The 26,137-nt window shown below is 40.0% G+C and overlaps 1 protein-coding gene across 1 annotated transcript in view; it reads left to right on the top strand.

The window, feature by feature from the left end:
• Positions 1 to 10,097: 10,097 nt before the first annotated feature.
• Positions 10,098 to 26,137, top strand: part of LOC150087154 (RAC-beta serine/threonine-protein kinase-like) — a 150,347-nt gene continuing 134,307 nt past the window's right edge. Inside the window, exons 1-4 of the mRNA XM_090372387.1 lie at positions 10,098 to 10,292; positions 11,592 to 11,667; positions 20,097 to 20,231; positions 25,404 to 25,474. Of these exons, the coding sequence (XP_090228513.1) occupies positions 10,098 to 10,292; positions 11,592 to 11,667; positions 20,097 to 20,231; positions 25,404 to 25,474 (477 nt within the window). The remainder of the gene's footprint in view (positions 10,293 to 11,591; positions 11,668 to 20,096; positions 20,232 to 25,403; positions 25,475 to 26,137) is intronic.

The raw sequence follows: 26,137 nt of genomic DNA, 5'->3' as shown, positions 1-26,137 counted from the left end.
TTCTTTCAGAGTTTGTTTGATTAACTGCCTTTGTACAGAATTTTTATCTCGCGGTATTGTCAATGGTGTATTTACCGAGTGAGTTGATTGCTGTTCAGTAGGCTGTTCTTTTAGTGTGGAGAGGACTGACCTTGCTCAATCAGAAATTGAGATGTTTGGCGGAACTGAACAATCTGTTTGTACTGTTATGGATCGTTGCTTTTTTTTACAACTGAAGAATAAGATGGCAGTTTATTTGAAATTGAAAAATGTCTTTTTGCTTCTTGGTATGGCACCTTGTGTTCCACTTTTTACTTTTTTATATTCTTTTCAGTCTGCCACTGCATGCACTCCTTTGACAATGCTGAATGATTTCCCTTACAGTTTGAGCAGCATTGTGTTTCAGTGGGGCACATGCTCTTTTGAACCACAGGAGGCACAGGTGGTTACACCCCTGCAGACTGCTTGCGAGTGTCCAAATTTTTGGCATTTAAAACACCGGACTGGGTCTGGAATATAATGTCGAATTTTGCACCTTAAATATGCAGCTTTAACAGTTGTTGGTAAAATTTGGTGTTTTAAATGTAAGAATGACCGTTCGGGTAGGAGTAAGAACCCCATCTTTCTTAATGACTATCCTTTTGGCATTTATTACATTTTGATCGCCTAATTCCTGAACGATCTCCTCCTCAGATACATTAAGGAGATTCCACTCGGCTATTACCCCTTTAGAGGAGTTTAGGGTGGCATGCGGGGTAACCTTTGTGGGAACTCCACCAAAAGTCGATGTTTTTAATAGTGTTTCCGAGTGCTTATTCTCACTGAACTCCACTAGAAGGTCTCCAGATTTTAATCTCCGAACCATGTTTTGGAGGGGCCGCCACATTTTCAAGACATTTCTGTATTAAGAATGGGGAGAGCTTACTCAAAGGATTATCAGTTAAAGAATGCAGTATCAGAAAAAGAGGAGCAGGGGTTTCTGTTCCTTTTTTTTTCTGCCGTTTTGCATTACATACATTTAAGTCATCTCTGTTTGAGAGATCTGGATCATGAGATCCGTAAGTGGCGTGTCTATTTATGTCCATTTTGCTCCTTTTTGCCCTGGGAGAGTGGTTTTCTTTTCCCAGGTTAGCAGCCCCGCCAGGGGGAGGCAGGAGCGGTGCCATCAGTGACCAAGCGGTTTAGAGAGTTAGTTAGGTTAGTACAGATTATATAAATATATATACAAGGAAAGAAAGGTGTATTTCCTTTCTGTTTTCTACTTCAAAGCTTTTAAGTAAAGAATCACTTATAAAAATCAGGAAGAATAGAGACGCTGAGAGAGAGCACTCTATGTATCGCACAAAATATCGCTTGGCACTCGGGGCCACTGGTCCAGATGTCCACGGTATTCTCCGTGTCCGTTAAGAGCCGCACAGTCATGTTTTAATGTCAAAACCTCACGTCAGATGACGAGCAGCATTCGTTGCTGTCTTGCTCATCGTTCTTGGACCATGGAACAGTAGAAACAGGTTCCATGGAGTGACGAATAGTGTTGAACAATCTTCAGATGAGACAGTCGAGTGTGGTTGTAGAGAATATCTGAGGAACGCCATCTACTACAGTGTGCTGTATCCACAATGAAGTTCGGAGAAGGCGGAGGGTTATTGCGAGACTGCTTCTCGTGGTTCGGACTCGGACCATTGGTTGTAACAAACATTTGCATTAATAATGTAGGAAAAGTGCTACTATACGGATAAATCTTATTGGGTTAAATTAGAAAATATTGTATTTTATCCAATCAATATAAAGTGCATCGTTAATTCTCTCTTTCTCTCTCTGTAGGACTTTGACAATGTCAGGAATGAGGAGAAGGTTTGGCAAATAGCTTCTGGTCATCCGTACATTGTAAAGCTGTTGGGTAGCTTTGAGACAACAGAAAGGTGAGAAACATAAGGTTTAATGAAAAAAAACAGAGACACTCTTGACTTGATATCAACAATGATTTTTGTTTCAGTCATCCTCAGAGGTGACGATACATTCTCAAACCTGTTTGGTAGTACTTTTTGCTTCTCAAGGATCAAGAGCTCTAAAGACAATTATGCGTCTCCTGAGTTCGCAGTTATTGCCTGCTTTGCCCAAAGCATTAATGGCAACAACGTCATTCTGTAGTGCCCATCCCGTGCACCACAGAATGACGAATTATTCCATTTAGATTATCTAATATTTTTATAACGAAATGTACATGAGTAAAATAAGGCGATGTAAAATATAAATAAACCACTAAAATATAACGTATATATACCAGATGAGAGTTTCATAGCTGTATTTAAAATGTTAAATTTCGCATGACTAGTGTAATCCATATTACAAAAATAATGGTGCCCTAAGTGAAAGGAAAGAATTACCGGAGTTTAATCTGGCTTAAGGTGCATTTTTACGTATAATATTTATACGTAAAAATTTATTAAGGGAAGGGGAATTATTCACACCCAATATAGCACGCATCCACAAAAGTATCCTTCCATTCTTCGAGGGCGCTTTCAACTCCCTTTCGTGGGGGAACGCCCTCGAATGTCTCAGATCTTTAAACTGTCCCTTTGACTTTAAACTGGAACTTTGGGAAGTTATTTTTCAGATAGACACATTTATGTTGCTTCCAACTTCCAGGCTGTTTATGGACAAATTAATCGGGGTTGCCCACAACGTTCCATACTTGTTCCATTAATCTGGAAACTGGTTTTAAATCAATGGCTGCTTAAACAATACAACGACTATCAATCAATGGAAATGTGTGAACGATCGTTTCCTTTTTTGCTATGCTAACTCCAAGGTCCAGGGAGAAACTCGAGATAATAACATCCTACAGGACTTATCAGAACTGGCAAAAGCTAAAAAACTAAAATTTTCAACACACAACTTCTATGATGGTATTTATAGGTTCATGTTTCGCTAACAGACCTCCTTTAATTAAATTTAATGGTTCCAGTATTCGTCGTGTCACTAAAACCAAATATCTTAATAGCTTGGATTAGTTATAGATAACCGTCTGATGCTCTATCCTCGTTTATCCTTTTTACGCGATAAAATGAAAAATTTGCTGATATAATAACCAAAATCACTCACCATGACTGGGACCTTAGTCAAAAATCATTAACCACTCTCTACAAGACTGTCATTCTGCCTATTGCCACATATGCAGTTGCAGCCTGGTTTACTCGGAACAGACTTTCCACTTTCAAGAGTAAACTATGCACAATACGAAGCCGTTTGCTTTTACTTTTATCGAGAACTTATCACAACCCACAAGAAGATTCTTGTTGATTACCTGAGGCCAGCAAATATACAGCTAATCGATCATTGCCCTACTAGAGAAGAAAACCGTCTTGACTTGCTATTTTCCTCGGTAACATGTATGATTGAAGAACCACCTGAGACACACTACAAATCGGATCACCAACCTATATCTACTTGGGGACAAACCGAGAAGAATAACAGCACTACCGTGACCGAATTGCACAATATGCCGCATCAAAAAAGATAAGGATCTCGTCTCACTCCAAAGCTTGGTGGAATCCCGAAGTACACATGGCTTTTTTATTAAAGCAGCAGCTACACCAGATTTGGAAAAGTACTCAACAGGTTTCCGATCGTATATCTTATTCAAGAGCACGAGCACGAGCACAATTTAACAGGGAGAAATCGAGAAGAATAACAGCACGCTTGGACGTCCAATTCAAAAGGAGTAAATTCCATATTGCTCCATATCCCATAGCGTCCCTAAACAGCTGGACCCAGTTCAATGGCTAGATATATCACCAGATTCAATACGCCCGCAGGACAACCAAACCCTCTTCTATATCCCACCATGAATTAGAACAAAACGTCCTACATGCCATCACCATCTCTACACACCAGCTGATAGCAGCGATAAATTCCCTTCCAGCGTCTGCAACTGCTGGGGCCGGCAAAGTGCCACAATTTATGATAGAATGCCTCAGCCAGGTCATATCAATCGCTCAGGTCCATTTTGAACGGAATGCTGACCACAAGAATCTTTCCTAAAGTCTGGAACAGCTACCTTGTCAGACCACATCCAAAAAAAACCAAACTATTATATTTAGGCCACCCGAATAATTAAATTCATCTGCCGTGCTGTGTCTTATGTCTGTTAATTGCGTGTTTTCTATGGTCGGTCGATTTGTCTGTTTGCTGGACGAAAACCCCCAGTTTCTGGGGGAAAACCTTGCTATCTACGCCTGAGACCGACTAACTCAGCCACGGAGTGAAAAAGCCCATTAAAGTTCCTCGCGTCATCGACGGGATTCGAACCCAGGCCTTTTCACCCGGTGTGGGGAGAACGGTGACGATACCACTGTCCAACCCGCGCAGAGACCACATCCAAAAGTTCGAACGCTCCTAAAAATACTGGAAAAAATTATGCTGACAATCTTAATGAATCACATTCTTGGAGATAAGCCGCTCCAGATCCGCTGCGCCATCCGAAACCGGTCCACAGTGACAAACCTCCTTGCACAACCACACGTACTATGTCTGCTTTTGAACAGCACGAGGAACTCGCAATCAAGTACATAGATATTGAAGCTGCCTTTGACGCTATCAACGTTTCGGCACTCCTTTGCTTACTTGAAGCCCATTATCTAATCCAAGAGATTATCCTCTTGTTTATAGCATCGCTCCTCCATGATAGAGTATTACAGATTGATGCCAATGGACAATCGCACAAGAAGGCAATCTCTGCTGATGTTACACAAGGAGGAGTGCTATCTGGCTTGTTATTTACAGTCATCATCGTGCCTCTTGTCCGTAACAATGAAAAAATCATCATGTTTGCAGAGCTCACAGCATGTGTCGATAATAGTCGCATCAACATTGCCTCTTACCTCAAACAGTATGGACTCTCAATCAATCCACAAAAAACAAAACTAATGGTGTTTTCCTTCAAACCAACCCCTACAGTAATAGCCCCAACACTCGATGGAATTGTAATATCTGCCATTCCCACCCAAGTAGATTTGGGAATAGTATTCGACCCAAAACTGAGGTTTTATGCTCATGTAGACAAGCTCACGTCCAGAGCAGCCTCTCTTCGATGAGCAGCTAAACAGCAATTAATATATGTCAAGAATCCTCAAATAATTAGGAAATTATTTTAGAACTGTAATTTATTCTCCAATCCTCTATGTCCCTGAAGTGTGAGCATCAGCAGCTACTACAACGAAGAAGCCAATCCTCGCTGTATTATTCTGGCTCCTTAAATGGTCTAACCGGAAAGCTACTTCACCGGGGTTGCAGCGACTATCTGATATCATTAAAATGCAACGACTGGGAGCCACAGTTAAAATGATCTCGGGCCAAGTCTCAATACTGTGCAATTGGGATTCGTGTTACTGGCGAATACCCAAGCCAGAACTTCGGTCGAGGCTCTACTGAAAGTATCAGAGACTTCATATTTCAAATTGGTTCCTCCGAAATCAAATGCTAACAGAAGAACAGCGCCTCGATGCCGACTTGAATAAGTTTTGCACGAATAAAACCTATAGGCAAGAGGTCTTAGCAGCTGGCTCGAACAGAAGTCAATAAGAAGGTGCTCCTGTCCACACCATCTGTCAAGCTTTTCTGTGCTTCGATAAAATTTGTTCGCTATGTGCATGATGACAGATGATATAGCTGTGCAGTTTATTGTTATTAGTAGTAGTCATACGGTGCAAGGAAGCCTGAGGTTTATGCTGCACTGGCCAAAAAAAATTGAGTTACCCTGAGAGAGAGAAGTAGAAAGGAGTCACCAAGAAAGAGAAGAATAATGATATCCAGCTCTGGACCTTGGGTGTGCCAAGCCTATACTCACCAGATGTGAACCCCTGGGGTTAAATGGTTATAAATAACGCCGAAGCATACATGTTAGGTGTTTTGCATCAGAAAACTTAGAAGTGCAAGCACAGACAATGGTGGGTTCATCTGATGAACCAGAGAAAGATTCAACAATGGGACTTCCATAACCTCTACGTCTTGTTTTAAACCACGTAAACAAAAGCATAAAAGCTTGGAGTTTGAAAACTTTCATGTTAATGTCTTATCATAAAGTTTAAGTGTAACCTTAAACAAAATCATAAGACTTAAGGTTACACTCAGTCCCGGATTGAGATCCGTGACTGAGCCGGCCACTGAAGCAAAGAAAAGTCATTGTCATGTTCCTGGAACCATTCCATAGCAATTAGGGCTTTGTGCACCGGCACATTATCCCGCTTGAAGTAACCATCTGACTGAGGATAAACTATCAGCATGAACGGATGCACTTGGCCAGCAACGATGTGGCATTCAGACGTGAATCTATGGGTATCAATGGACCCAACATGTGCCAAGAAAACATTCCCCACACCATAACACTGCCCCACCACCTTGCAGAGTAGTCGTCAGACATGACCCTTTCATGAACATAGTGCACCAGGAACTTCGACTCGTCAGACCAAGCAACTGTTTTCCAATCCTCGATAGTCCAGTGCTGGTGTTGCTGTACCCACAGGAGGCGTGCTCTCTTATTCTTCATTGATGACAAAGATACGATACGCGATGTGGCCGTCGGCTGTTGTAGCCCATTCGCGACAAAGTGCGACTAGTGGTCCGTTGCGATATTCTATTCTGCGCACCAAGGTTGTATTGTGACGTGATGTGCGACATTGTGGCCCGTCTGTTTGCTTGCACAATTCTAGCCATCCTCCTCTGACCTGTCTCATCAACAAGCGATTTTCTTCCACAGGAGTGCCGTTGAGAGGATATTTTCTGTTCGTTGCACCATTCTCGATACACCCTTGAAACTGCGGTGCGGGAAAAGTTCAGGAGAACTGCCGTTTCAGAGATGCTTTGTACAGCACGTCTTGCACCTACTACCATGCCACGTTCGAAGTCCCCATTCTTGCTACGGTTTACGCTTAACTGATACCAGAAAGGTTGTTCTGCTGCATATATCCACAACTGTGGTCATGTGACTTGCAACGTTGTGGGACAAACCATTTGTGTGCACAGCAGGGGTGTACCTATAATGTGGCAGAACAGTGTATATGGAACTATCATAAAAACATACTAGTAGGTTTATATGAGTTGGGTTTGGTTATGAATCTACTCGCGATCCGCATTGATAGGGTGGCCAAATATCTCTAGCACGGAGGCGGCTAACAGCCCAAAACCGGCCCTGCCTGTATGGCATATATCGACACCTCATTGCCTTAGTTGCCTTTCCGAATAGTTATTTATTTGCATAACACATTATAGGTTTCCTCAGCAGAATGTACGATATTTAAAATCTTAAATATTTCGAATATTATTTAGAAATGTTTTAAAGCAACTCAAGATTTGCATTAGTGTTGGAAGCACGGTGTTATCGAGGATGACATATGTCTTCCACTTGCCTGCGATCTTTCTGACGAGGGCTTTCGTAACGTTAACAAGATCCAAAATCAGTTCGGCTGTATAGCGTTTCACTCACTACCTGGTCACCTTCTACGAAGACCGAAGATGTGTATTAATTACCAAAATACACTTTAATCCAAAGGACCAAGAGCATTACCTCTTGGAATCCAGTGAGACCTATAATGCCTTTACCAACTTCGCACAGGAACTCTTTTACAGACGAAGGACCCTCCCAACGCCATAATCTTGGCTTATATTACCACTGTACATCAGAACTGGAGCACAATCCCAACAGCGAATATCAACACAAAGGACTCTCCATATACGAGGACCCTAACATGAGACCCCTGATCCCATGAATGTCACATCGGAACAGACAAACGTCTACTGATGTCTGATGTCAAGCATGCAGGGAGGGGCTCCCTCTGGTCCCTCCTCCAAAGACTAAAGAATAAACCATTTTAAAAATCACAACATGAAACCAAAGGTGGGACTTTGTCCCAAAGGAAGGCATAGACAGGACGTCTCTGTTGCTGAAGGAACAAATGGCCCACTCCACCAACGAAAACTCCAGCAATGGACCCAAGTACAGAATCTTGTTTTTCCCACGGAATACTGGACTATCTCCGAACCTAACCTCACTACTATTGACTCTCGGACGGGACTCCCCCCCCCCAAATGGACAAAACATGGATATGGATTACTATGGTGGCCTTGATATAGAGACGGCCTATTAGCGACTCTCAATCCGCTCGCCCTTGAGCGGATCTTTCCTTCCAACTCCCCTGGGCGGGAGGAGAGGTTCCCCTCTTCTCGCTTCCCCAAATTTTCACTCTGGTGGGGCATGGGCATGCCCCACTGAAGAAAAAAAAACAAAAAAAAAAAACGGGGGTCACCTTCACTATCGACCCCCTCCTTCCTACTTCAACCCTCCCAGTCTTCCCTCCCAATACTTCCTCTTACACAGCGTTCGTCCCACACGTCCAAACTTAAATTACAACAAAAGTTTGCCCGACCTTTTAGGCTCCTAGAACTCTTCCTTTCAGCGTACAACCCCACGCAGCGCTCTTTAACGAAATCCTCCCTGTATGCTTGACATCAGGCATCAGTATACGTTTGTCTGTTAGGTCCTTGCCACTGAAATTCCAGGAAAGTAGGTGGCAGGACCTGCCAGAGTATCACTTACTGGTAACACCTGGCTAGCCTCCACGTGGGGGGTTATGGGCAACGTCGGTTCCCAATAGGGGCCCGGCGGCCAATAAGCCAGAGGAACAATGGACACAACATCTTACACAACCCACGACCCACACGCTTTTAAATCTCTGGATTTACAGTGTTCTGTTTCCGATACAATGTGCATACGCGGAGATGGGAGAAACCCCAGGTGTCGTTTGACCCGAATATACCTTATACTTCATTGGCGTTTCTGGCTAACCCGTCGACTGCAAATGCTGCCTTCTCTAGCTTCATTTATACCTCTGTGCTACTTGTACAATATTATCATAAAATGAGCTTATTTATGAGTGCTCCATTACTTTTGGTATCACTGTGTATATAATTGGAATCTAAGTGTAAATGCTGACTTTTCAGAACTTTTATAATCATTCCACTCTCTTTTGCTGTATAGCTTCTGCTTTGTTAGCGAATTAGCTTCGAGAGGATGTCTTCAAGACTACATCACAACTCAGGGACCACTCTCTGACGATACTGTGCAAACGATTATGGCCCAGATGGCATGGGCCCTCAACTTCCTTCACAACAATTGTGAGTACACATTTCATTTACCACGCTATAGTTTTTGGGGACATCTAAGTGTTATTTTAACCTTAAAAAAATTGAAAGAATCTTATCCAGTCAAAGAAATTTCTTAAATTTATATAGGTTATTTTAAAGAATTTCCCCCGGCCAAAAATAATTAGTTTAACCAGATAAGAAATTAATCCTTAGACATAAGTGCGAGAGACTGACAATTCGATGTGTACTTCTAAGTTTAACGAAGTTCAATCGTGTGGCCCGGATGTAATATTTATTGTGGACATAACATGGCTTTCAACTTGTCCATTTTTCAGTTAAAAAATGAGAAGCAGTTTGAGATCTTTCAGCACTAGAAAGAGATCTCAGAACTGTTTAACTTAGTAAATCAGAAAGTACTACACAAGTTCCCTCAAAGTCGAAGTGCTAATTTTATTTCTCCTCAATAAAAATATTTTTTCTCATATCACTTTAAATATTTTGTTAGCTGCCACGTGTGGTATTTATTCACTACACATCAAACCTTTTGTGGATTTGTTAATTAATCCAACTGGCTTGTGGGGACGCACCAGATTGGCAAAATATTACTTGGCGTTCCAAAGAAAGTGTTCTACCTTGACTAAGTGCTCAAATAGGGACGAAGGAGGCATTCTACCCTTATTGATCGCCAAAATTAAGCGAAGATGCCACTTATGTGGACATTTATTTGCCAATTCCAAATTTTCTCTCAGGCAAAACAGCTTTTATAATTCGATGCAACGATTGTTTTTTTTTTTAAGAACTGTAGAAGGAAGAGAAAGCTACTTAATGAACGAAGAGAAAGACGAAGAGAGCGAAAGATAAAAATGATTACGAAATAAACTTCAACAGTCGTGGAACTGGGAGATGTGTTCGCTAAGCTAATTAAGTGAACCGTGAAGCATGATGGGAAACCGGTCTGGCTAACTGAGAAGCGACAAATGCCATTTAGTTGTTTGACTACTGCTGCTAATTCTTGTTACATTAGTAGAAAGCCACTTTATTTTTCTGGCTGTAATGACCCGAATTATTCTTTTATTTATTTCCAAGATATTGTCCATCGTGATGTGACTTCCAGGAATATTGTGATCGACTCACAACGAAAGGCTAAACTATGCGATTTCGGATCGTCCAAGGTAAGTGTTGGACTGAGTTTGATGCCTCGCTAGTAAATGTGGAATAGTCGTAATTTTTATTATTTCATTATTTTTCAGTTGACGTAACTCAAAGCTGGTGAATAGTTCGTTTTTAGTTTCGGAATTTATGAAATTTTGGCAAATAAATTGACTTTATTACTAATGCGTGTAAATGTATTGCTTTATAATTGACCTAGCCGATTTTTAGATTTCGAGGTATCGGCTTCGTGGATACTAAGTGCAAAAAAATTAGGAACACCGACATTATCTTTCTAATGACATGACTTAACAGCGCAACAGGTATATGCGCCAAGGGGTGGAAACTCGTAAGCGCTCTACTATCTGATTGGTCTCTCTTCCATGCTTGCAGTCTGCTAGGATATTCATTTTAACATTTAAATATTCAGCAACTTATGGTAACTTTTCGTAATACGTTCATTCGTTGCATTACCCGAAATTAATTTAGTTGGCAAATCAAACCCAATGTACTTTCTTAATGATATTTATTTTGCAAGATTTACCTTAGCGCTGTGTCCTTCCTTTCGCAGATATCATAATTTGAAAATATTCATCTTTGGCAGAGAAACCATAATTCGCAGTAGACGTTATATAAAGTGAGATAAATTTAAAATGTGTGGATGGTGCACAAAGTATGGTATGTGAGTCATGTTAGGAAACAAATCGAATGGGTTGTGCCAGATTTTATTTATGAAACGGGTTTTTAGGCTTCTTCCGGAATTTCACAAAATGCATTGAATACACTTGCAATGTCAGAGTTTTAAAACTTAACTGTGCGAGAAGTGTTCCACCTGAAAGAGTTTATTAGTTGATAAATACATTTTATAAAAAAGACTAAAATGATTGCTGTAGCTCAATAATACAAGTTCCCCTGTTTTATCCTCCCAACAAACTCTATCCTTGATTTAATTTGAGTACGATAGCGATTTTATTTCGCAATAGGAAATAGAATTCAGAAGAGCCATATCTCTGCATAAAATGCGCTACTGTTACTGGTCCGGCGAGCTGACAACGATATGTATACATCGCATTGGTTGACTCACGATATTCAAAGATTAAGTTACAGTAATAATACGTTACATTCTCCTACGATTCCAATCTATATTTGACATTAAACTGCATTATTCAGTTTAATGTCTTAGTATATGGTAGGGGTTATTCTGATGGAATGAAAGGTTTTTTTATAGTATGTGAGTTTCTAATGATCGTAATGTTTCAGATTTTTTAAATGCAGTCAGTATGTTAATCTCACAAATTTTTCTTTTTGATTTGCCAACATAGCTGCAGTATTTTCCATTAGGAGCTCCTGGACAGTCAATCTCTTTTGCACCCGAACTTTTCGAGGCCCAACCTTACAGTAAGTACCAATTAGGGATTCTGATTTTTGGCTGTTTTTAATGCGATCAGACACTTGCCAAATAATCTTTTCATATTATTTGGTTTCAAAACTATACGAAGTGGTTATTTTTAAGGATTTTATTTATCGAAATTTCAGTGAAATAAACTGTTTCTGACACGGGTGATTTAGGATGAATTAAATAACTGCAAGGAGTGTGTCCGGGTAGTAAAACATAGAAGATTACATAGTCTGGACTGTGTCTATAGTAATGTCAGGAGTGTTGTCAATAAAATGGCTGAATTTGTACAACCTTATTATATCAATTAGTTGTTAATAAATACATTTGAATTTTGAAATACTTTTGAAGCAAAAATCGCATCACAGAAGCCATGAACGCATACTTTTAAGAAAATAGGAGGAGGATGACTGCGGAACTGGCTTGTCAAATAGAGCAGAAAAGACAGCATGGGACAGTTACAGAGCGATGAAAAGTACTGATGCCTGTAATAGTATCAGAAGGCTGCGTATGAGAAAGAATTGGTTAAGAGAGCAAAGAATGGGGGACATAGGAAGTTTTTCATGTATGTGAAAACAAGGAAGAAAAAAGCGAATCAGATTGGACCATTTTGCACTAGGTGTGGTAAAGTCTTAGACAACCCAGCTGATGTTGCGGATGAACTGAATAGGTATCTGGCTTTACTGACGGAAGATCCTTTATGCTGAGAAGAAGCTGAACCATATGAAATTAATGATGTCGTAATTACAGATGATTGTTTATTAGAAAAACCTTTGAATGTAAAGGCAAGTAAGGTTCCTGGAGTTGATGGTATATACCCTGTACTTTTGATGGAGAGCGCGAGGGAGTGTATTGCACCGTTGAGGTTAATTATACAGGCATCTTTGGACTCAGGTGAGATCCCTTTGGATTGGAGAAGTGCCAATGTATCGCCAATACATAAAATCTGCTCTATGGGTGAAGTTGGTAACTATGACTTCAGTGTTAGGAAAAATCTTCGAGGCAGTGATTAAGAGTGCAAGCCATTTAGCCATATGGCATTCTGAAGGACACACAACGTGGCTTTGTGAAGGGTAAATCATACTTAACTAACTTAGCAGGTTATTTAGACACAGTTGCTCCTGAGAAGTATTAGGGAATAATTTCGACATAATTTATTCAGATTTTAGCAAAGATTTTGACTCGGCCCTTCATGAAAGGTTATTGTATAAGCTTGAACAGGTTGGGATTACTGGTAAGATTCTAAAATGGTTTGCTGGGTGGCTGCACGGCAGAGTGTTGTGATTAATGAATATTCTTCGGATTAGTGTAATGTTAGGAGTGGGGGTCCCCAAGGATACCAATCCTTGGACCACTGTTGTTTCTCATTTTCATAAATGACATCGACGAAGGGATAGAAGGCTATGTCAAAATTTTCAGATGTAAAGATTGGCAAAGTCATTAGTGATCAGTGCCAAGCAGCACTTCTTCAGGATGACTTGAATGTACTTCAAAGGTGGTCAGAGAAGTGGCAGCTATGTTTTAATGCTGCTGAATGTAAGGTCTTACACTTTGAGAATAGCAAATCTCAAATAAATTATGCACTTGGTGGGTTAAAAATAGTGGAGAAGGAAAGGGATCCAAGAGTTACAATACGGGCAGATATGAAGTTTTCTGAACTGTAAACAGGCAGTCGGGAAAGCCCATGGTGTTCTGTCAATTGTTTATTGAACGCAATCCTGTAGAGATAAGGAGGTCATAATCCTATTGTATAAGGCAATTGTAAGACTATATTTGGAATACTGTGTTCAAGTATGATGACCTCTTTTGAAAAAAAGACTGGGCTTCTTGAAAGGGTCCAGAAATGGCAACAATAATGGTGAGATCGATAGGACGACTGTATGAAGAAAGATTCCGATTATGTGGGCTTACAGAGCTTGACAACAAGGCACCTCAGAGGTGACCTGATTAAGGTTTACAATGTTCTGAGATGGATTTGTAAAATCAATGAAGGTGGAATTCTCACTGTTCTAAAGAATTCCAGAACTAGTGATCATAAATTAAAATTACAGGGGTTGAGGTTTAGATATGTAGGAAGTTTTCTTTTAGCCAGCGAGTCATTGATTGTTGAACAAGTAGTCCTCACAAGTAGTTGAGGCTGACAGTTTCAATAAATTCGAAGGTCTACTGGATACTTACCTGTGTGAGGAGGGAAGCATATAACTTGTTTTATTATCTACTTGGTTGTTTTTAATTATTTATTTTTCCAGTGCAGCAAAAGCCTGTGGCTTCCTTGCATTATATGGCGAATACTATTAGGAACAAAATTACCAAAAATATATCAAAGGAAATAAATATTTAGATAACGAAATAATATTTTTGTTTTAAAGAAAAAATTTAAAAAAAAACTAAAAATATCGATACTTTTATGTAAATAATTTAACATATATATCAATTATTTTTATTTTGAGAAATAATCTTCGAAAATACGAGGGCGTTGACTGGTTATTTTTGAAAGAGTACCTCAAATTTTTGTGATAAAACGACCCGACGTTGAGACTTTCTGTTAACGCTCAGTAGACTTTGGTTTTTGATTTAAAATAAAGTTAGGTAATAAATTCATATTCGTTTTCCATGTTCTAGTCGCTTCAAATATCTGGAATTCTTTTCGTATAGTCATGCGGTGATAATTCCTCCCGAATATTTTGAATTCTTGATGTATAATTGAATTTCCTCAATTGTCATTGAAATTACCTTCTCTTATGTGTTTCCTCCTGAACGTCTTCACCATCAGAATCAATAGAAATAGTTGTCATCGGTTTCCCAGCAAAAGAACTCATGTGTTTTGAGCAAACCGGAAAAAAAGAAAATCGTTTTTATATTTGAATGATTATCAGTTTGTATTAAAAACACTTGTCTCTATGTCCAATCATTGTTAAAAGAGCTTCAACATTTCTTTTGCTAATTCGGTATCTATTTCGTTAATTTTTTTTTCAACATTAAACGTAGTCGCATTTCTAAATCCAATGCTTCAGATGTAAGTCTAAAGGGAGTGAGAATTCACATATTTTCGAAGACAGCAATATTTGATTCATTCCATTTGCTGACCATACGAAGGTCGATCAAAGCCTTTCTTCCGCAATTTAATTTTCAAAAAATCGTGTCAATGAGGAAATTCCTCCTTATTTTTACGTCTGAGATTAAATTAAAATGTTTTTAATTCTTGCGGAAGAGTATTCTTTGTCTAACTTTTTCTGAATACTGTATTGTAATTATTTTGCGAGTCTCAGTAATGAAAATTATTTGATTATGATATCAGATAGCACATTTTCTGCAAGCTCTCACGTGCAAACTTTTCCATTGCTTTTACTCCATCTGTTTTACTCCATCGCTTTCGAAGATCATTGCAAAGTCTTGCTTTGCAATGTTTTGAATTTCAGTTGACACATCTTCCTGGAATGAAGACAAGTCCTAAATTAAATAATTCTACGTTTTCAGCAGAACAATAATATTAAAATATTCTCCATTTCTCTAACTGGGCCAATCGTTGGACTAAACCGAGAAAAGGATTCTCAAAGATTTTTTAATCTTGACCGTTTGCTCTTCTATTACGTTAAGAATTCTATAACTTTATATCTTCTATTACGTTGTTTTAGAAGTCCAATATGAGTTTCATTATATCTGATGGTTCTTTGGCGAAATATAGCCTTTTGTGAAATCGATTTGTCAAAGAAAACACTGATAGTAAGTGCTATTATTGCAATATCCTCTTCAGCATCTAGTCGGGCTACAATTTCATTGAGTTTTCTTTTATTTGTAACGAAATTTAATATTGACGATAGACCATTCTTGCTTGTTTTCCGAGCTCTCGAGAATTCGGCTTTAGGATTTTCCGAGTGTCGTGTGTTGACATTGAGAAGAATCTCCCGAATTCTCTCTAGATGTCTTGACATTCAGCTAATATTAGATCCTTTGCCTGAAATTTGTTTTTGGTAGTAATCACACTGCTGAGCCTTTATTTTTTAAAAGTAACGCAAAGTTCTTCCAATAACTTCTAAAACTTCTTCAAATAGTAATGCAAAGGATGCAAATAATTTATAACATTTATATATATCTTGAAAAAACTTATTGTCAACTTATTGAATTACAGTAAGCTGTAAACTGAAGCAAATCGGTATATTTATATTTTAAACAATATTGATACAGTATATTATATTTATATTACATTTTATACTGTAAAAAATAATACAGTAGCGCATAATTTAAACGTCAAGTAAAATGCTTTGTGTGTGTGGAACTGGAGACAAATTTCGGAACCGGAAACCCTAGTACAAATTAAGTTTTCAGAAACCTTAGCTGCCAAGAAAACTAGTTTTCTCTTTAGTTTGATAGCCCAGATACACCTGGGCCAATGGATAATTATCAGAACTTGAAATTCCGAGACAATACTGCGTTATGCTAATATTTAAAACACGATTATCATTAATATTGAAAACAAACTTGAGCTAAGATATTTAATAAATCAAGATAACGACAAAATAAATCATAATATAATAAAATCAAGATACGAGGGTGGTTCAATAAAGAATCGCCCTGACCTAGCTGTAGAGGTGCTAGCCTGTTTATCCTTTTCACAGGTTTTAGTCCTTCTCTAAATAGCCACCGTGCAGATTTACACATTTTTCCCATCGATGGACGAGGCTACGGATACCGTTTTTGTAGAAGTGGTGAAGTTGGTCTTTGAACCATGACTGTTGCAGAAATGGGTGTCTCGTCGTCAGGGAAGTGGGTCCCCCGAAGAAATGATTTGAGGGAATGGAACAAGAAGTCCGATGGTGCAAGATCGGGTGAGTAGGCTGGATGGGGCAGTATTTCATATCCACAAATGGTCGCTTGTGTTGTTGCAATTTCAGAGTTGTGTGAACTGGGGCATTGTCTTGAAGCATTCTCACACCTTTGGACAGCATGCCACGCCTAAATGTTTTGATTTTCTCCCGTAATTTTGTGATTAAGTTGGCATGATAGGCACCTGTAATTGTTCTACTTTTCGGCAGGTAATCAGTCATTATTACGCTTTTCTCATCCCAAAACACTGTCAGCAAGATCCTCCCTGCTGATGCTTGGAACCTTGCCTTCTTGGGGTGGGGAAAACCATGATGTCGTCATTCCATGGACTGCTTTTTACTTTCAGGGTCGAAATGGTGTATCCAACTTTCATCCTGAGTGATTAGACGAGAGAAAGTCTTCCTCATTTATTTGGCACAAGGCTAACAACTCTAGTGATTTGTTGTCGATCAGCTTCTGGAAACCAGTCAATAATCGGGGAATCCATCTTGCACTGCATTTCCGTAAATGGAGTTGGTCATGAAGGACTATTTCAACAGAGCCCACACTAATCTTCACCTCCTGGAACAATTCACGCACAGATATCCAGCGATTTTCCGTGATTAACGACTCCACTTTTCTGATCGTGCTATCATAAATGGCTGAATGGGGACGACTTGGAATGGGCTCAGATTCTACAGATGTCCGACCACACCTAAACTGTCAATGCCAGTGCTTGACAATGCCATAGGAATGGGGCTTCATCCTTATATACAGCAGTCATCCTCTCATGGATTTCTTTATATTTCCCCTTCCAGAACAGATACCGGATTACAGCTCTGGCTTCAACTTTGTCCATGATGCTGCTTCGTCACACGTTCAGCTCTGTAAGAGATAAACAAATTAAGACAGCTGAAATTTTACACCTTTAGTACGTACAGAGATATGTATGACGCTACACACAAAATATCATGACATCTGCGATATGTGGAAGTAGGTGAGAGCGATTCTTCATTAAACCACCCTCCTATATTAGTATCATCAAGATATTAATGCAATAAGAATTAGACAGGATTACCACTATGTAGAGAATCTACTAAGAGTGTAGAGTGTGTTTAGTGTCAAACGGCACCAGGGGTTCCCCTCATCTCCGCGTGCTATACATTGTGGGTTTGAAACAGAACACTGTCAATGCCAGAGGTTTAAAAGTATATCGATTTTGTATTTGTGTAGTGTCGTGTGCCGTTGTTCATCTGGTCATTTAGCCGCTGGGCCCCTAATGGGACCCAACGTTGCCCCACTCCTCCCCGTGGAGGCAGACCAAGTACACCAGTATTATAGTTATTTACTCTGGCAGGTCCTGCCACCTAATTTCCTGAGATTTCAGTGGCAAGGACCTAAAAAAAAAAAAAAAAAAAAACGCTATAGATAGGGGTCAGCCAAAACAAAGGGAGTACTAGTTGGGAGATTTGATGTTGTTAAGTTTTTGGGTGTAGGGCTCAAACAATTTGGTGTTGATTCAGACACTAGTTGTAAGTTAGAGAAGGGGAGGGAGACTGAAGACTGGGGGGAAAAGACAGAGATACGGGGTCCATAGGGAAGATGACCCCAAGTCAGTGGAGCAGGCCCATGCCCCACCAGAGTGAAAAAGAGGGGTGGCGAGGGGGAGACACAAGGGATGAACTCCCCCTCCCGCCAGAGAGTGGAGACAAGGGAGCGTGGCTAGGGAGGCCTAAAGGCAGCAGCTGAGCTGTGCTGGTGGGTTCTGTCACTACTGGGACGAAGGAAGGAAGGAGGGTTTTTTTTTTTTTTTTTTTTTTTTTTTCCTTCTCCTGAGAGGACTGTCATATCCAGGAAGTTTCTTACTTTGATCTTCAATGGGTGGTGTTTGGGTGCCGAACCCGTCTAGCAGTGAAGACAGACTGCGCAAACTCTGTAAAGGCGGCATAGCGCTGCTCGTCCATTGCAATCAGGTGCTCACAATGCCTTGGATTTTCTTGCATTTTAGTGGCAAACCCTAGCCGGAACTTGTCATATTCATGGCAATCATACATCACGTGATCCCACGTTTCTTCAGCCCCGCAGTGACACAGCGGATCTTCTTCTATGCCTAGGGATGTTAGCTTCGCTTTAAAGGGTCCGTGGCCTGTAAATAGAAATGTAGTATGGAGGCCTGGTGAGTACCAGGGAGGAGGCTTTGGACTGATGAGGTTCACAGAGGGAATGAACTTTTTGGTTATCAATCCTTTGTTGGTGGTGTCCCATGTCTCTTGCCAGGTCCTGTACATAATTTCAGAGATTCTCTTCCTTTCCTGTTTGGGGTTGTTGTCAAGGTTAAGAGTGATGCCTGCTGTTTCGGTGGGAATACTCTTCTTCAATCGTTGATATAATCCTCTTCTTATTACCTCCTAGGTGCAGGGGTATACATCCAGCTAGCACCTGCAGAGCTGGGGTGCTTACTGTACGGTACGCCCTTGTTACTGCAAGAGAACGCTGTATGGAGTCTAGTTTATGGCGATTTCGGTCGAGGGAGGCCCTAGTACACCATACTGAGGCCCCATAGCAAGCTATTGGCACAAATATGGCATTATAGATGAGGGCCAGAGCCCGGCGCTTAAGGCCCCAGTCTGCACGGCTTATACGGATGATCATGGCCGAGTATTTTTTTTATTTTCTGTGACATATACTTCAAGTGAGGATGGAAATTTAGCTTCATATCTAAGACGATTCCTAAATACTTGATTTCTGGGTATAATTTTATGGAGGTGTTGTCAATTTTGATAACCGGTGGTCTTCGTAGTTGGAGCGTTCCCTTCAGCAATATCTACTAAATCGTTAAAATCTCCATAACAAACGTTCCAAATTCTCTGTAGAAATTGCATTGAATCCTTTTACGAGCTCCAGCTCTTAAAAGACGCCCAACGTCTCCTCAAATTGTGGAAAAAAAAGAAAAAAACTACAACAGCATTAAGACTGCCCATGTTGATAGTTTTAATTCGTCCTGGTGACCGAATTGCGAAGTGTAGGTGGTTTTTCTCCCAGAAATGTGGATTTTTCATTCAGTGAAAGCAGGGAAACCTAACAGAGAACATACGCATTTTTCAGAGAGTATACTAAAAATAATCAGTATCTTGGTTACTTCAAGCAGAATTAAAAAAAAAACTAACTTTTTTTGGGGATAAAATTACTGTTTTTTGTTTCTTTCTTTTAAATCGAGTTCCCTTTAATTGGGTCACTTTAGGTCCATTATACTCTCAATGTATTATGTCTATAAAGTGAAAGTATTCTTTGATGAGTTTCTCTTTAAAGACAAAACCTAGTGTCTGAGAGCAAAAAATCTATGCAGCTTGAAAGGATTAAATCGTACACTTATGTCAAAAAGCGTTCTTCAGTCGCGAAGGGAAGCATATATGAAATTCATAGGGGTCGTACCTAGGCCTTTTCCATCAAGAACAGAAAATCAAGCTGTTAACTGGATATTATTTATATAATACAGATCTCTTAATTCTGATTTGCAGAGAAGCCCATAACGAAATCCCTGATAATCATATAAATTGTAGTGATAGTTGATTTATAATTTTTGAAATGCACTTGTATAAGATTTTTTAAGTCTTCATTTTATTTACAGCTCCTGCTGCTGACTGGTGGGCGTTTGGAATCGTTGCCTACGAGATGATGGTTGGCATGATACCCATTGCGAGTTACACTGAGACCTTACGTCATGATCCTTTTATTCACCCAGCTTGCTGCCCTATGAATAGAAGTAAGTAATTGTTCCACTAAACGAGATTTCCGAACTATAGTGATTGGGAGTTGCGCAATGTAATTTGTAAAAATGTTAGTTGGTGGAGTTGGATTAAGTTTTGAGATACTGACAAATGATCTGAAATGTTACATAGTGTACATCTAACAGCATAGGAAGGAGGGAGGCGAGGAAATCTCTCCTTGTCAATAAGAGAAGATAACTTCATCTGTGCCAACACTAAAATGGTGTGGCAGCCATACATAGCTCACACTTCTGTTCAAAATTTAAACAAACGCAGAAATCGCAACACCAAATTATATTTCGTCAAAAACCCGATCGATGCATATAGATTTGACCGCTGTAGACGAGTGGTCGAACACGAGGGTGCATAAGTAAACGTGCTTTGAGTGATCATAGTTTAAGCTTTCATGATTGCCAAGTACGGTGCTGTTTCTTTTATTCTATCTTGTAAAGTGCTCCGACTGTGTGGTAGACCCGGAGTATAAACAGAAAATTTATTTATTTAAAACAATTTAAACCTTCAGTGTTAAGTGTCAGATATATGGAGGATGTTTTTTCAGATGTCAGATATATGGAGGATCATATAAATTTATGAAACTTGTAATAGATTAGAGATTCTTGAAAACAATCAAGAATCTCTAATGGTGGGAAGTTGAATGACAATATTTGAAACGGTGGAAAATTGAACCAATCATCTGCACCAATGTGAACTCCGACAAGGGAATCAGTTCACATCGCCCTCGTGGGTAGCACAGTTGGTTTAATCATTGCTCTCCCAACACCGGGTGGAAAAGACTTGAGTTCGAGTCCTGTCGATGATGGGAGGAATTTTTATGGGCCTTTTTCACAACGTAGGTGAGTTAGTCGATCTGAGACGAGGGCAGCATGGTTTTTTCCTCCCGGCGACCGGATTTTTCGTTCAGCAAACAGAAAATCGATCACCGAACACTCGCAATTTATAGACAATAGACACGGAGCAATATGGCCTTAGTCGCCTTTGCTCCCGAAACCCTACAGCAATAGTTCGCAAAACACGCATTATAATTGGAAGACCAGAATCTGGCCAATAATGTGCTGCTATAGCCAGCCCGGGATATTGGTAATATGAAGCACAGGTTCGACAGCTGGCAGTACGCATCAGGTACAAAAAAAAAAAAAAAAAAAAGCTGTTTTCTCACGGTACTGTGCGTTGAAGGCTCTCCGAGCATATGTTATTGTAATTGGACCTAGATGTGTGTCACCACTTCAAGCGGATTTAAAGAAGTAGCGGGTGCAAGAGACTCATGACCTTGCTGACTCCACCGTGTATCAACGAGCAATTATACTATTCACGGGTGAATCCAAGTCTTGTCTGAAGACTGAGCAGGAGAAACCATTGGAAAGGGAATTTTCCTGGTAACATTATCAAAAGGAATTGGTTTGGTGATACAGGGTCTCGTTGACTGGTAGACATAACTCTTACCGACGGCGAGTGGTGTGTGACAGTTCATGAGCTCCTGTACGGATCTGAAGGGTTTGTCAATTCATGAAGAGTATTTCAAAGTTTAGTCTGGGAACATTCATTTTAATGGATGCCACGGTTCGCCAATCGCTCTTTATGTAATGATTTTTTGATCGCAAAACCAAGCAGACAGATGTTTCATCAAAAGCCGTGATTCGACAATCTACTTGTATCATATCTTCAGGTTGCGTGGATTCTGGAGTGGGTTTTTTTTTGATAAACTCCAAGTAAGTTCCAGGAGAGAAAAAAAATCTTTCCTAGCTCCATGAGTTGTTGTAGTGGAGTTTATGAACATCAGCGACTAGGGCTATATTGGTCAGTGTATACTGTCTGTAAATTGCGTGTGTTCTGTGGTAGATTTTCTGTTTGTTGGACGGAAAACCACGCCACCCTCTGCTGAGACCGACTAACTCAACGACGCTGTGAAAAAAGGCGCACTATAGCCAGTGTAGCTTCTGCGCCATTAAACACCCATAACACACGCTGTGAAAAAGGCCCATAAAAATTCCTCACGTCTTCGGAAGGATTCGAACTGCAAAGTAATTTTTGTATGATACTGGCGGTATCCAGGGTTCCCCCTATATCCGCCGTGTGTTAAGCATTTATTTTGCCAGCAGTAGGTTGAAATTCCTCTAAATTTTAAAGTTTTAAATTTTTGAAATTTTTTGAAAAGAATAGAAGAATAAGAATAACCTTAATAATAACATAGTTTTATTGAACAGAATAAATAGGATAAGAGAACCTTATGTGCGAACATTAAGTTAGGTTTATTTTAGTTAGATTAGTTAATTTTTTGAAATAAATTAATTTTAATATAAATTAGAATTAAAATTAAATTAAAATTAGAGTTGAGGATGAGTTCAACCCTAGTTTTAAGGAAGTTTGCTCTAATTGTGTAATTTAGTGTGAGTTAAGTGTTGTTTTGTGTTGTATGTGGCTGGCTTCTGGCATTTAGCAGCAGGGGGCCGCGGGCAAGAAATGCCCCAACCCCCCGCTCCCATCCCTAGCCACGAGGAGGCAGCCAGATTCTACTTTACTCTAAAGAGAAAAAAAAAAAAAAAAAAAACACACACACATACCCCCTCGCAGGGCTGAGTCCTGACCTAGGGCAGGGGATGTGTAGTGACTGTTCCTTGCATGTCCACTCCAACAGGGCCCAGCCATCCAGAGTGGACACGCAACAAGTAATGTTCACAGTACTTAAGCATATTGAATAACATAGTTATTTGAAGCCTACACTAGTTAGACAGGCATTCTGTTAATATAGTAGCCATTGTGGTCAGAACAGAAATGCTCCAACAATACCATTAATATACCAGTTATGTTAGGGTTGTTTTTCGCATTCCGGCGGTATTTCTGCTAGTGATGCCCAATGTCAGCGGCCCGGCTGAACAGTGGTTTGCCCTGCATCACTGCCATTACACATAGTAGGATTGAGCATTTGTTATTACAGTAAGCATTCTGTTATGGTATGTGATGCATTCCGCCAACACAATGGCCGCTATCATACAATAATCAATAGTAATGTTAAGTATTCTAGTATTTGAGCCATTTTGGCCAACACAGCCATTTACAGTATGACAGGGACCCTCTCACATTCTGGTTTTTCTGCCAGTGGTGCATTGTTTCATCAGCCCAGCCAACAGACCTTAGTATGGTTTTCCCTGCGACACTGCCATTACATAGTAAGTTATCCCTTTAACACAGTGGCCACTATCACACATAGATCATATTGTAAGTTAAGCATTCTGTTAGTTGTGTTAAGCTGTACATTCTGTTAACACTATGGCCATTATCATATAAAGTCATGTGGTGAGGTTAACAGTCTGTTAATTGAGCCATTGTGGCCAAGTTAGCCCTATTCCAGCATGGTAAGGACACTTACATTCTAGGATGTCTGCCAATGATGCACCAATTCAGCCGCCCTGCCAAACAGTCCCTGTCTTGGTTTACCATGCATCACTGCCTTTATGTTGTAACTTATACCTGTTGTTAACAAAAGGGCCACTATCATACAGCATCTTATTGTATTGTTAAGTGTTCTGTTACTTGGGCCATTGTGGCCACACAACCAATATTATTATGATGGGGACACTCGCACTTCTTGGTGTATCTGCCAGTATTGCGCTATTCCTGCATCACTGCCATCTCATAGTAAGTTATACATTCTATTAACACAATAAGCATCCTGTTAGTTGTAGTAAGTTGTACATTTTGTTGAAACAGTAGCCACTATCATACCAAATCATATAGCATTGTTGGGCATTCTGTTAATTGAGCCATTGGGGCCAGTACAGCCATGTACTGAATGATATGGACACTCTTGCATTTTAATATTTCTGCCAGTGATGCGCTAATTCAGCACTCTGCCTAACTGTCCTTGGCCTGGTTTGCCATGCAGCACCCATTACACAGTAAGTTGTACCTTCTGCCACACATGGGCCCTTATCATACAAAACATATTGTGATGGTAATTATTCTGTTACCTGAGCCATTGTGGCCGACTCAGCCTTGTACAATTTTGGTGGGACACTCACACATCTTGGTGTTTCTGTGTTAAGCATTCTGTTAATTGGGCCTTTGTGGCCAGAACAGCCATGTACAGTATGATACAGTCACTTACAGTCTGGTATTTCTACCAATGATGCACTATGTCAGGAGCCCAGCCAAACAGTCCTTGGCATGGTTTGCCATGCATCACTGCCATTTACATGGTATTTTGTACCCTCTGTTAGTACAAGAGCTATTATCAAACAATGATCACATTGCAATTTTAAGCATTCTGTAACTTGAGCCATTATGGCCAACACTGCCATGTACAAGTATGGTAGGGACACTCTCACATTGTGGTTGTTTCTGCCAATGATGCACTATTTCAGCAGACCATCCAACCAGTCCTTGGCATGGTCTGCCCTGCTTCACTGCCATTCCAAGTCATATATTCTGGTGACACAGTAGCCACTGCCATACTACACCAACCCATGTGTTAAGCCTTCTGTTATTTCAGCCAATGGGTCCTATAAGCCATATTCAAGTATGGCAGGGACACTCTCACATTCTGGTGTTTCTGCCAAAGAAGCACTATTTCAGCAGCCCAGCCAATTATTCCTTAGCATGGCTTGCCCTGTAATACTGGCATTACTTAGTAAGTTTTACTTTCTTATATCACACGTCAGTTCGAAGGATTCGAACTGACGTCTTCTACCCGGTGTGGGAAGACGGCAATTCTACTAACTGTGCTACAAGCGAGGGCCAATGGGAAGTGTATCTTAAAGTTGGCCGGCAACTGGCGTGGAACCCAGGAGTTTCCCTTGGTTGTGAGATAGCATGCTATCGAAAGGTTTCTGTTATTTAAACCTCCCCAAAAAGTTTTCCAAAATGTTAGCATGTTAATTTCAGGACCAATGAAAACTAATATAATGTTCACGTGTATTTGATATACGCTTCAAAAAAGTGTATTTAATCCTACTGTCGTTGCTAAATATTAGCGTTACGTTTATTAATACTTTCTAATTCGGACTCTTGTACTTAGGATAAATTCGAAGCAAGTCATTTAAGCAGTTTTTTTGAATTCTGGTTAATTTTCCTTTGCGTACTGAGTTTCAGAAGGAAGATGAATTGCCCCTTCTCACTTCAAACCAACTTTATTTTTTGTTTTCTTTTCACAGCAGTCCGAATTCATTATCCACCTGCTCTTTCCATGGATGCTAAAAGTATTCTTCAAGGTTTGCTAAAGCAGGTAATTGATTAAGTATTCTTTTTATGATTCAGTTTTTGCAGTTGCAGTAAGTAATGAGGAATTGTTCACACATACAGCGTGAACTAAAAGTAACAACACCTTAAAAGTTAACAGCGGTTTAGTTGAAAGTTTCTGATGTAAAACGTTTAATCAGTGAAGACCAAACATTGTTGTGGCCTGAGTATTGCTGAAAAAATAGGAGGTGGTTTATAAAACTCTGCAACATGATTATAACCGACAGTAGTTGACTGTTGACTTGTCCTGGCTTTTTTGGTTCTTAGTTTATGGTAATTGTTTTTCCTTTAGAACCTCCTCCCCCTAACGTGAGTCACATGTAAGTCGCGTGTTATACCTGTGTGCGTCAGGAGCCAATTGATTTGGTGTGCTGGCTGACTAAGAATAAATCACTGGGGGAACCCTACTCCTTTCCTCTTCATATTGGTTAACCACAGTTCCAAGTGAAGACTCATTTAAAATTCTTCAGATAACGCCATACTATACCTAATATCTGGCTCTTCTAGACCTTGTTGGCCATTTTCAGGATGCCAATGCTATTTCGTATATCGGATAAGTAGATGTAGCATATTTTGCGACATCAAAATCACTGAAACTCAATCTTAACAGGGGTTTTATAGAATGTACAAAAATTTGGTATCTCTTTGC

The sequence above is a fragment of the Mastigoproctus giganteus genome, chromosome 4 (genome assembly GCF_048544385.1).
Source record: "Mastigoproctus giganteus isolate SK-2022 chromosome 4, ASM4854438v1, whole genome shotgun sequence".
In the NCBI taxonomy this organism is placed as follows: domain Eukaryota; kingdom Metazoa; phylum Arthropoda; class Arachnida; order Uropygi; family Thelyphonidae; genus Mastigoproctus; species Mastigoproctus giganteus.
This window is presented reverse-complemented; position numbering and strand designations above follow the sequence as displayed.